The 13,737-nt window shown below is 33.4% G+C and overlaps 1 protein-coding gene across 3 annotated transcripts in view; it reads right to left on the reverse strand.

Moving 5' to 3' along the window:
* Positions 1 to 13,737, reverse strand: part of KIAA0825 (KIAA0825 ortholog) — a 467,916-nt gene that overhangs the window by 362,461 nt on the left and 91,718 nt on the right. For 2 of the 3 annotated variants that reach the window (XM_024123740.2, XM_055086663.1), the window contains 2 exons: positions 10,378 to 10,546; positions 6,680 to 7,349 (listed from right to left, as the gene is read on the reverse strand). In XM_024123740.2, the coding sequence (XP_023979508.1) occupies positions 6,680 to 7,349; positions 10,378 to 10,546 (839 nt within the window). Of the gene's footprint in view, positions 1 to 6,674; positions 7,350 to 10,377; positions 10,547 to 13,737 lie in introns of those variants that run through there. The other variant, XM_055086664.1, reaches the window with a different exon arrangement.

Consider the following 13,737-nt stretch of genomic DNA (forward strand, 5'->3'; position numbering starts at 1 on the left):
GGCGCAGTGGTTGAGAGTCCACCCGCCAATGCAGGGGACACGGGTTCGTGCCCCGGTCCAGGAAGATCCCACATGCCGCGGAGCAGCTGGACCCATGAGCCATGGCCGCTGAGCCTGCACTTCCGGAGCCTGTGCTCTGCAACGGGAGAGGCCACAACAGTGAGAGGCCCACGTACTGCAAAAAAAAAAAAAAAAAAAAATCTGGCTGTGGAATGATTTCCACGTCAGAATAAGTTTAGAGTTAAAGCTTAGATATTATCTAATATAACCCTTTCATTTTATCAATTGGAACAATATGAAGAGGTTAAATGACTTATCTAAGGTCACAAAAACAAGGGGGTGGGAGATTCAAGATGAGCACCCTTGACTCCTGATAACTGTACTTTTCACCTTCTGAGAGCAAGTACTTGTAAACAAGGAATATACCAGTATTTCATTAAAGAATTGCAAGTATGATAAAACAGTGGGGAAAAAAAGCTAATCAACAATATCATTTATTAGTATTTTTAACAACAGTACAACAAAAAACCCTGAAATTGTACTATTACTTTAAAGGAATTTGTGATAACTGAATAAAGATATAACTTTCTCTTAGGAAATTTTTTCCCCATTACTGTTTTATATTACTTGAAATTCCAGCTTCTACTAATGTGGGGTTAGAAAACAACAAGCATGATTGACATCAGAGATCTAATGGAGATCTTCACCTCTGTCTCAGGAGCACAACAGGATCAAGAGATGTGGTATCCTTCTAGGAGGCTTGGTCTCTTCTGTAACAATACCATACAAATGCTTCTTTCTGTACACACTTTGCATGCTGGCCTCAATATACTTCTTTACATTTCCCTGAGATCATCACTCAGCTCGTCAGAGCTACTTGAGGAGTAGGAGAGAAATTAGGGTGATTTTGACTGGCCTACTTTCCAATTGTGATCTGTGCCTCCTTAGTCAAAATTCTGGCTTTATCTGGGCTTGAGGGTCTTCTTTACTCTAAAGGATCTTTTCATCCCTAGAGGGATTCTGTTTCCCCTACCCCCAATCTTCCTTAAACAAAATATAAAGGAACTGGGAGAGGGAAGGGGTAGAGGCCACCAAGTTTCAACCTCTCACCCACTGGAGATCTTTAGAAACCTTCCAAATACTCAAAGGCATGTATCATACACTCAAGTCTTTCCCTTTCAAGCTAACAATAACCTCAAGAAAAATTCAGAGTAAGATATACAGGGGACCATGACATTTATCCTATGATTGAAATCTCCTAATTGCATCGTTTCATATTAAAATACGGAGAATTTATCTAACTAAAATTTACTACACATAAACAATCCTCTTTTTCAAGCACTGAGAAAAGTAGCAATATCTTTTCTTACATCCAAAGAAAATACAATTTTAAAAGTAAAAGTAACTCGATGACTTAATCACTTAAAAGAGTATCTGTAAAAATAATATTATTCTTTTCTAGAATATATCACCAAATCACAAAGAGTCTATAATATTTACATTATAGCATTATTTCACCATTTTCTTCAAATATCAAAACATAAAAATAGACATATAGACCAATGGAACAGAATTGAGAACCCAGAAATAAACCCTTGCATATATGGTCAACTAATATTTGACAAAGGGACTAAGAATACTCATTGGGGAAAGGGTTAAATAAATGGTGTTGAGAAAAGTGGATAACACAAGAAGAAGAATGAAACTGAACCGTATCTTACAACATATACAAAAATTAACTCATAATGGATAAAAGACTTAAACCTAAGACCTGAAACTATAAAACTCCTAGAAGAAAGCATAGGGAAAAAGCTCCTTAATGTTGGTCTTGGCAATGATTTTTTGGATATAATACCAAAGGCATAAGCAACAAAAGCAAAAATTAATAAATGGGACTATATCAAACTGAAAAGCTTGTGCACAGCAAAAGAAACTATCAACAAAATGAAAAAATCTATGGTAGGGAGAAAATATTTGCAAACCATATATTTAGTAAGGGATCAATATACAAAATACATAAAGAACTCATACAATTCAGTAACAACAACAACAACAACAAAATCCGATTAAATAATGGGCAGAGGACCTGAATAGACATTTTTCCAAAGAAGACATACAGATGGCCAACAGGTACATGAAAAGATGCTCAAGATCACTAATCATCAGAGAAATGCAAACCAAAACCACAATGAGATATCACCTTATACCTGGCTATCATCAAAAAGGAAGAGATAACAAGCATTGGTGAGGATGTAGAGAAAAGGGAACCCATGTGCACTGTTGGTGGGAATATAAATTGGTACAGCAATTGCAGAAAACAGTATGGAGGTTCCACAAAAAATTAAAAATAGAACCACCATCAGCAATCCCACTTCTGGAATATATCTAAAGGAAATGAAAACAAGATATCAAGGAGATATCTGCACCCCCATGTTTGTTGCAGCATTATTCACAATAGCCAAGATAAGGAAACATCCTAAGTGTCCATTTAGGAATGAATGGATAAAGAATATGGGAGATTGAGATAGATAAAATGGACTATAATTCAGCCATGAGAAAGAAGGAAATCCTGCAATTTGCAACAACATGGATGGACTTTGAAGGCATTATGCTAAGTGAAATAAGTCAGACAGTCAGATAGATATAGACAAATACTATATGATATCACTTATATGTGAAATCTAAAAAAACTAAACTCATAGAAACAGAGTATTAAGGTAGTTATCAGGGGATGGGGGATGGAGGAAATGAGGAGATATTGGTCACAGGGTACAAATTTGCAGTTAGAAGATTTAAAATTTCTGGGGATCTAATGCACAGCATTGTGATTATAGTAATAATAATGTATTACATACTTGAAAGTTGCTAAGAAAGTAAATCTTAACTGTTCTCACCACACAAAAGTAATGGTAATTATGTGAGATGATGGAGATATTAGCTAATACTATGGTGATAATCGTTTTGAAGTATTAAGTGTACAAATATTAAGGGTACAAATCAACACGTTGTACATCTTAAACAGTGTTACATGTCAATTATATCTCAATAAGGCTAGAAAAAAGAGACTAGTGTATATACAAGGTCTGCTTAAGATATCTCAGTAGATCACAAAATAAGCATTACGAAGTCTTCGCATGAGAAGACTGTGGGATAGGTTAGGGGAAAGTAAAACAGTGACCACACTAAAGTAGATGTAGCATACAAAGGATTCACAACAGTGTTCTTAATGGAATGAGTTATTTCCGTCCTGTTCTTTTAGGCGGTAGAGCACAGTTATAGTCAGGGCATTGCAGTCAGACAGACCTGAGTTTATATCCTGGCTTTACTTTGTAACCTTGACCAAATTACTTAATATCTCTATGCCTTAGTTTTCTCACTATATAATAGAGATAAATAAAGGTAACTACTTTGTTGGGTGGTTAGAAGGATTAAATAAAATAACGTGTTGCAATGTCTGACCCAATAAATGCTAACTCTTGTTACTTAAGAAATGTCTAGAGTTTCAGGCAAAATATCGAAGACTTGGGCTTCCCTAGTGGCACAGTGGTTAAGAATCCGCCTGCCAAGGCAGGGGGCACGGGTTTGAGCCCTGGTCCGGGAAGATCCCACATGCTATGGAGCAACTAAGCCCATGCACCACAACTACTGAGCCTGCCCTCTAGAACGCACATGCCACAACTACTGAAGCCCCCGTGCCTTGAGCCCGTGCTCTGCAACAAGAGAAGCCACTGAAATGAAAAGCCAGCGCACCACAACTAAGCGTAGCCCCTGCTCGCGGTAACTAGAGAGAGCCTGCATGCAGCAACGAAGACCCAATACAGCCAAAAAAAAAAAAAAAAAAAAAAAACGAAGACTTGGTGAGTGTAAACATATACTAAAGACAATATACAAGCCAATCAAGATTTTATTCAAATAGGAATATAAATTATAAATTTTATTAAGTATTTATAAATTATTATTATTATTTTGCTAATCTCAAACTGTATTTCCTTAATAAATAAAATTTGGTCATTGGGCAAAATATTAGTGGAAAATATGATTGCTCTGTTAAGAGTTAGTTTAGGAGTTCTCACACAGCATTAACAGCAGTTACTCAGTTAGTTTTCTTCCCTTTATCATGTTTAGCTTAGAAACCTTAAACACGGTAGCTGCTAAATGCCTTGCCTGTGGCAGATACTCAATACAGCAGAACGGAACTGATTTTCAGGCAGCCCACTTGAACAGTGCTGTTTGAAATTTCTTTTACAAGTGACAAAGAACTTAATTTTACATTTTGAGACAAGACCCAATAGCATGGTGGTTAAGAACATGGGTCTTGAAGACATAGAGATCTACATGTGAATCCTGACTTTGTGCAAGTGACCCAAGGCAAGTTAATCTTTCTAAGCTTCTTTCTTTGCTTATTAAATTGGGATAATAAGGAAAGGGATGCACTTAGTACAGTGCTTAGCACATGGAAAGCATTCGTTCAACAAGTGATTTATACCAAAGTTCAGATAAAGCAGCTTGAGAAAGATCAGTGTACTTGGACTTGTGGAAGGTGCTTCAAATTTTGGTGTAAAAGCCAACGCACATAGTTCTCTCTCACAAAAGGGAAAACACCTCAATATCAGCCCTAACGACTCCATAGCAAGTTACACATATTTTTAACCATATGGATCTTTTCTTCTGGTATAAACTAAACTATATTTAGCACATATAAAACTTTCATGTTGAAAGTACTTTACAAGTAAGCATAAACTTTTTGAGAGGACATAAAAATTATAGAAAATAAGTACACTTATGAAAATGCATTTAAAATTTATGTAATAATTAAAATGAAAATCTATTTACTTTGAGCAAAATTGTAATGCTCCTAAATTAACTGATTTTGTATTCTGCTGTAACCTAAACTTGGCTGATGCATCTCTGTTCTGTGATGTGACACAGCTTCCTGAAGAAAATAAAAATTCTAAGACAAAACATTAAATTATTTGAAAATTCATATATCATATTCATATATTGAGCAATTTGGTATTGTAGTATTTTATTAAGGAAGGTAGGTAAAAATATAGTGAGCTATGGAAATTTTAATGAAATGATCATAAAATTCAAAAATAGCAATTCACCAAATGATAATTTTCAAATAATTAAAAAATATAGTTTATGAACCTATTTAGAAACATACCTCAGCATTCTATGTAAAGCATGAGTAATCATAATTTTCAAAATAATCATATTTTTTACCTTAATTTTTCTCCACTGGTAGGAAATTAAAATGATGATAAGAAAAATTTATTATATCATAATAGATTATTTTATCTTTTGAATAAAATTAGGACTCTTCAAATCCTCTTTTATTATATATATTCTTATAGGAACAACATTAGAGGAACTTTAAAAATCAGCTGTAGTTAATGCTATGCTTCCATAACCAATTATAATATAGAATTTTATAATTAGTATTTCATAATAGGGCCATATTGGCATTGGCTGACTAAAATATTACAATTTTAAACTTCCAATTTTCATTAATAAAAATTTCAACAAGTGTTCAACAATTCTTTTTACTTTATAATGTTTCAGCTCTGGACGATACAATGGGTTAAAAATTAAACTTTTCTGTTTTATATATATATATACACATATATATATATAGAAAGTTCCACCCAATAATTTATGTGATTAAAAAAATGAGGGCTTCCCTGGTGGCGCAGTGGTTGGGGGTCTGCCTGACGGTGCAGGGGATGCGGGTTTGTGCCCCGGTCCGGGAGGATCCCACATGCTGCGGAGCAGCTGGGCCCGTAAGCCATGGCCGCTGGGCCTGCGTGTCCGGAGCCTGTGCTCCACAGTGGGAGGGGCCACGGCAGTGAGAGGCCCGCGTACCGCAAAAAAAAAAAAAAAAAAAAAAAAAAGAAAGTCTTATTGGTAATATTTCTGACTTACATTTCCAATATCTTTAATAATGTAAATGACAGGAAAGAACACACTTCTATTACTATACTTACAGAAAAAGAAATGTATAAGAGAAATGGTAGTGGAGAATTTCACAACATTTACTTTCTGATTTATTTTCAAATTTGTAATTAAGTTTAACCAAATAGAAAAGTTAGAAAATTAAAGATATCAATACTGGAGAGGGTGTGGAGAAAAGAGAACCCTCTTGCACTGTTGGTGGGAATGTAGATTGATACAGCCACCATGGAGAACAGTATGGGGGTTCCTTAAAAAAACTAAAAATAGAACGACCATATGACCCAGCAATCCCACTACTGGGCATATACCCTGAGAAAACCATAATTCAAAAAGACACATGCACCCCAATGTTCATTGCAGCACTATTTACAATAGCCAGGTCATGGAAAATATCGTATATTAACGCATATATGTGGAACCTAGAAAAATGGTACAGATGAACCGGTTTGCAGGGCAGAAATAGAGACACAGATGTAGAGAACAAACGTATGGACACCAAGGGGGAAAAGTGGCGGGGGTGGTGGTGGTGGTGGTGGTGGGATGAATTAGGAGACTGGGATTGACATGTATACACTAATACATATAAAATAGATAACTAATAAGAAACCGCTGTATAAAAATAAACAAATAAAATTCAAAAATTAAAAACAAAAAAAAAGAAAAGAAAATTAAAGGTATCAAAAGGTTTAAGTTAAACCAAACAGAAATTTTAAAAATCACTAACCCAAAGCATGCACTGCTCCTCTATGCCTGCTGGAGCTCTTGCTTGTTTTAATCACACGGACAGCACTTTCTTTGAACTGCAGCCCAGAAAAATTTTCAAGAAATTTTGCCATTTCTTCTGTAACAGTATCCAGGTAAGTTTCTTTAATGAATTTCACTGTTGAGGATGGAGCTAAAATTTCACGTAGTGTGTTAAAATCCTCTTTTATCATTGAGTATAACTTAAGCATTGTACCTTGGTATCCATCAGCCATTATGTCTAAATTTGCTTCTCTGCTGTAAGAAAGAAAACAGTTCTGCAGAAGTTTAGTCAACAGTTTATTCTGTATGTTTTGGTACTTGACTGTAACTTCTGATTCTGGATAAAGAAATAAGAGTTGTCGTATGCATTGATTTTTCAACAAAATTTTTTGCTGTGAATTGTTTATTTCATTGTGGGTTTGTAATTTGCTCACTAAGAAGCGTCGAAGATGTAGTCTTATATCATCCCATATAGACTTTACATCCATAGACGAATGATCTTCAACAGAATGAAGAGAAGTACTAGAGAGGAAATGGAAAGATGTTCCACTTAGAGTGGATGGGAAGGAAACACTGCTGTGGCAGGAGATGTCCCAAAGTAAATCCAATACCATTTCTTCTTGATTTTGTTCATTCTTCAACAAATCTTGCTAATAAAAGTAAATTATAATGTTAGAAATGTGATTATAAGAGTAGCAGGAAAAAATGATTTCTACAATCATACAGAATTTCATAATTCATTTCAATTTAGAATCAATACTATGATGTTTTCAAAAAAACCTTCTTTTTGCATTTGAAAGTTAATCTATTCAGACATTTTAGAATATTATCTTTATGGTCTGTTAAATTTTGTAAAGCCCAGGTGATGAACTAATTTTTCAATTAGATTTCTCGACACATAGTTTTAGCCCTCGTTGTTATCCATTCCTGATATAACCTGAGCTGTATGGAAGCTTTAGCTTAAAAATTCTAAATAAAAATCTATAGTAAAATATCAACTGAAATGTACTCCTAAGATGAAATAAATTTAAGATCATGCCCCTAATTAATACCTAGTAGATAATTTTCATGCCTGAATGAGTATACTTATTATTATAAATTCCCAAATGAACATAGAGAACAGAGACCTTTAAACATAGTATGTGCCTAGGGGTTACTAATAGCTGCCATCCTGAGAAATAAAAGTTAATACATTTAAAGACTTTAACTTTCATTTAAATTCCTTTTTGAGAGTCATGTTAAGATAGATTTTACTTTGGAAAGTAATCTGAGAATATTTCAGCTCTCTCCAAAGAAATAACTAACTCAAAATGGGAAAAAGTACTCAGAATTGTTCCTCAAAACATAAGAAAAATTTTTTTTATATTTTCTGTGTTAACTGACAGAAACAATAGTAGGTGTAATTAGGAATAGAAAAAGGACAAAAATTTACTTTGTTTTTGGACTTTGAATTACATGCACAAATTCTCCTTACATGCTGACTCTCCTAACTATGTCTATTTCAGGTAGTACTGCAATTAGCTTATATTCTCTAAGTAGCAACAAGCTGATTATTTAAAAACAAAAAACAAAAAAACGGAAGCAAGGTTCAAGCGGTATAAAATCAGGCCAGCTTGGAAATTACCTATTGACAAAGGTATTATGTGTGACTCAGAAAAATGAACAACTCCTAGACAAATTCCAGGACTCTCTCTCAGTCATTCTAAGCATTGTGATCTCTAATTTAATGTTCTGTCTGTAATAAATAATAATGCCTAATATCTATATAGTAGTTTATTACATAAAAAGTGCTTTTTGATACAGTCTCTGACTTCTTCATAATGAAAGCTCTGTGACATAGATACTTAAAACCCCAATTTATAGATAAGGACACTAAAGTGCAGTGTGTTTAAGTTACTTTCCAAATGTCACACACAATAAAGCACAGAACTAAGATTGGATGCCTGGTTTCATTCTCCTCATCCACGTTCTTCCTACTACACTCTAGAGAACCAAAAAGTGAATTGACTTTTCTGAACCTCCACTTTCTCTCTTCCTTTTTATTTAGTTCTTTTGATACTTCTGGAAAATAAATGTCCTTAGATAGAGTCCAGAACACCAGCATTATGGTAAATTCTATAGAGCAAACTGGTCATATTAGTGCCTCAGACTTGGGTTTCTTTAAATCAGTCAATAACTGTAAATATTTGATCAAGCAAACATTTAAAGAATGACAGATTTTAAACATGTGAACACGTGTTAAGTATGATTGCTTAAATTTTGAAAATGACTTCATACAACTGCCATAATGAGAACCTCTGTTTCTTATTTAGTTAGATAATTAATAAATTAAAACTTTCTATGGAAAAAAAATAGATGTATGAAAAAAATTCTGTCAAGATTGACACTTTCAGCATGTAAAAACTTGACAAGGTCGTTTTAATCTAGATCTGTTTTAATAATGTGGTTCTTTTCTCAAAATAACATGATCAATTATGTTAAAACACCTAGGTCTGGAAGAGGCCTATCAGTCTAATGAATTTGAGCAAAACTAAGGCGGCCTTTGCCCTGCAGTGAATAGAGAATGACTTATGTGTGACAGATTAAAAGATAATTAAAAGCTTTTGCTTTTAATTAAATGAGAAAGCATTATTATATCAATATTAATGAAATTCATTACACATGACTCTTAATAGAAATTAAAGGAATAACTATATCCATATATATTCCTCAAGGCTCCACCTTCAAGAGGTAATGGGTGAGAGGATTTTCTTAAAAGAATAAGCCTTCAGGGCACATAATCTTCCTTTCTCTTTCTTTTATTAATTTGTAAACATTAAAGAGACATCTGCAATAATAACAATAGCCAAAAATTATTTTCATCTGATTCTGTCATCCTAAGCCATCTACAACCTCAAGATATTTTCCACATCTGCCTTAGTCAATGTTTGATGTTTACACAAAAACAGTACCTTTTTTCCCTTAATTAAATTAAAACCGTAGCTACAGAAATCCTGTTTTCTAACAATTGTGCTGTTTCTCTAGTTTTTGGAAGCTAGCTAACCTTGTAGATACAGGTGTAATAAAATAAGTATTTCTTATTGAAGGCTACGAAAACCTCTCTAACATAGAGGGTGGTCAGTATCCAAGAATGACCAATGTAATAATTCTCCATCAATTAACAGTGTCCTATAAATTGCTGCCTTGATTGAAAAGAACTGGATATGCCTGCAGGTTGGGGATAAAGGGAATAATGGACAAGGCTACTTAATAGATACAACTGATGATGATCTTATTGTGCTTAGTAATGAGCACAAGAAAATGAGTAGTTGTGAAGGGACACAAAATGTAATAGATACTAACTTTTCTGATAGACAATCGTGGTACATTTCAGTACATTTTGTGGTGTTGATATGGTATATATCACACCATAAATCCCTCAGGAATTATAATGTTTAATGTCCATTTATGTAAAACCTCATTTTATTATAAAAATCATAGTGAAAAATAAAAATACATAGCTCACTGGATTCTACTGAGGATACAGAAACAAAATACAAACCCTAACCCCTAGATATGGAGGGCTAATATGGTCAATGGAATAAATATTTATGTACAGAAATTGAATGAAATGTATTCCATGTTCACCCACCCCACTCCACTGTTAAAACAAAGATTCTATTTTTTTTTTTTTTTTACCAGTGCTTTGAGAAATTTTATCATATCTCCATGGGGAATGGATGGTGACTTGGATGAATTATAATTATAATTATTTAGCCATTCAAAACAGTCACTTGTTGTTCGTAGCTGCACATCTGGACATTGTTTGTTAACTTCAGACTGTATTTCTTTAATGCAGTGTTCTATGCTATAAAAAAGAAAAGAAAAAATTATTTTGGTAAGAAGTAGGTAATGGCTCTGTCTCATAATATCACAGATTCTGAAATGTTTATATGCAGTACCCAGTGGCATACAATTTACAAAATTATAAAACATTCATATACGAAAATAGTAACAAAGAAACTATATATTTTCATTCATAATTGAAAACTGAAAGCTCAAATTTTCTGGCCATTTCATTTCAAATGCAACAGAGGAAACATATCTAGCTACTCAAAGATGAATTAGAAATTCTTTTGTGTTAAGTCAAAAATCAAGTATAGATTCAATGAAATAATGATCCTCTTGATAAGCAGTGGACGGAAGACAGAGATAAAATATTCTTGATGACCGAAATCAGAAACATACACTACATACTAATACGTGAATGACTATGTAAATTATGGAAAACCTCAATGTTAAGAAATCACAAAAGTTACAAAGAACTTATAATTTTAAAAGTTGTAAAAGATACATGCTATATATACACTGTTACTATAGCTAAGTACCTTTTCCTGCCATCAAACTCTACTCCAAAAAAAAAAAAACCCCAAAAACATGCTAAAGATTGCATGTTAAAAAAAAAAGACTGGAAGGAAATGAAACAAAAGGTTAATAGAAATTATCCCTGGGTGATGAAATTTGGTGTTTTTAATTTTAATTTTCTATATTTTCTAAATTTTTTGAAGGCATAAGGTGAAACTCTTCATTTACAAATAAATAAATAGAGAAAACATGCCCAACTGCATCTTCCAATATAAATATGTTTAAAAATTCCGTTAAAAGTATCCTTTGCTCTGAAACTAAAAAGATGTACTATTTTATTTTAATTTTCATTTAAAAATCTGTGCATTAATTATCATAAATCTTTCTGGAGTAAACTGGTGACCTTAAGCATAATGTCATCTGTGGAGCCATATGGATATGACATATTACTACCACCTGATGGCAGCATATCTAAACTGCAAGAAAGCTTATAAACAGGAAAATTATTTTGAAGGTGAATCCCTTCACCCCAAACTGACAAGTTATGCATTTGCCTCTTAATAGTATTAAGAAGCATCTGTTACTAAAAAGGTTACTACTGTTTTGAAAATATCATTGCTATTAATTATCGATTCCATGTGATAGAAACACGGAGGCTTTGGAAACCAAGCTCTGATGATTAAAATTGATGTCATATGAAATTATTTTCTTCGAAATTCATATAGGTATTGGTTGCATATAAAACATACACTGTAAAACTTTAAGGAAAATTTTTCAGGAGACTTCTGAGCATGAGCGAATTCAAACTAAATTACCTTGAAACAAATACATTCTGAGAATCAAAGAGCCTTTCCATGAAAACATAGAAATTGCAAGAAAAACAATACCTCCTTAGGCCACAGGCCACTCAGTTTCCTGATGAGACAGTCTTACTTAGGAATACCAGCTCTAAGTCTGACACAAGATTGGCATATATTTTCTTAATTTACGTAATCCATTTTCTATGGACTGAGAAACACGATGCCCAAAGCACATACCGTGACTCTAGGGACTGGTTATCAAAGGTATTTATTATAGCATCCTCCTGTGTCTCACTCAGTCAAACCTAATAGATTACAGCAATGTGAATCGGAAAGGCTCAGCCGTTAGTCTACCTAAATCTATTTCAATCAAGACTCAGATTTTAGGCTAATCTCTAACATGTGAATCTGGGTAGAGGCCAATAACTACAACTTATAAATAGAGTAAAGCCTTCAGAGAGCTAGATATTTTCGTAATTTGTCCAAACACTGATAAAGGGATTGAGCAGTTGCATTTCAGAGGACCTCCCTCATTGATACAAACTAAGACAGTTGAGCTGGTTTTTAAAATCATTTTGTCACAAGTTTTAAAATGACAGAATTCACCTGTACCTGATTTTGTTTTTATGTGGCTAAATATCTTGTCATTCTGCCATTCACCACTGTTTATATACATCTTGCTTTAAAAGTCTGAAGTCTAGATATTTATCGCCTGATTATTATTCAAAATGAATATTTTCAAAATTTAAGATGAATATCAGTTTGGCAATTTATCTTCTTTAACCGAGGTCAAAATTAATTTTAAAATTAATTTTCAACATCTAAAAGGTAACATATTATTTTCATATATGTGTAGTAACATTGCTGATGGAGATGGTGATCTTGGGTGGGAGGAGGTCTATATACATCCTCAGACTTAAATGATGCAAGATCTTGATCTAGCTTTTCAGAAATAACATGATACTTCTCTTTATTCTAGTTTAAGTGTTTTCTGTTTTACTGTAAGTTGCTTCTAATTTTCTTTAGAAACAAAGTCAGTAGTGAAAATATAACCAAGGTAATTCGGCAAATAGAAATCCAGTTAGCAAATTTATTAACCAAAAATGTCAAAAGTCTAATGTAGATGTAGAATGTCTGCCCTAAACACTTTAAATTCCCAAATTTACACCATTAGTTGGATTAGCAAGGACTTTCTAAAAGCATATTCTTAACTTTATTTGTAATATTAAAACCATTGAAAATACCCTAAATGTCCATCAATAGGAGAATAGTTATATTCATTCAGTGAAATAGTCATGAAAATACACTAGAAATACAGTTATCAACATAGATGAATCTAACAAATGTAATGTTGAGAGGAAAAAGGTATAAATGAATACAAACCATAAAGTAGTTTGAAAACATGCCATATGATCTACATGTTGTTCAGGATTATAAAAACATGTAGTAAAAGTGTAAAGAAATGTGCTGGAAAAAGGAGTACAATCTATAAAAATGCTGAATCACTGTGATGTACACCTGAAACTAATGCAGTATTTTATTTTAATTTTTGAATTTTATTTATTTTTTATACTGCAGGTTCTTATTAGTCATCAATTTTATACACATCAGTGTATACATGTCAATCCCAATCGCCCAATTCAGCACACCACGATCCCCACCCATTCCGTGGCTTTCCCCCCTTGATGTCCATACGTCGGTTCTCTACATCTGTGTCTCAACTTTTGCCCTGCAAACCACTTCATCTGTACCATTTTTCTAGGTTCCACATACATGCATTAATATATGATATTTGTTTTTCTCTTTCTGACTTACTTCACTCTGTATGAGAGTCTCTAGGTCCATCCACGTCTCAACAAAAGACTCAATTTTGTTCCTTTTTATGGCTGAGTAA

Source organism: Physeter macrocephalus, chromosome 8 (genome assembly GCF_002837175.3).
Source record: "Physeter macrocephalus isolate SW-GA chromosome 8, ASM283717v5, whole genome shotgun sequence".
In the NCBI taxonomy this organism is placed as follows: domain Eukaryota; kingdom Metazoa; phylum Chordata; class Mammalia; order Artiodactyla; family Physeteridae; genus Physeter; species Physeter macrocephalus.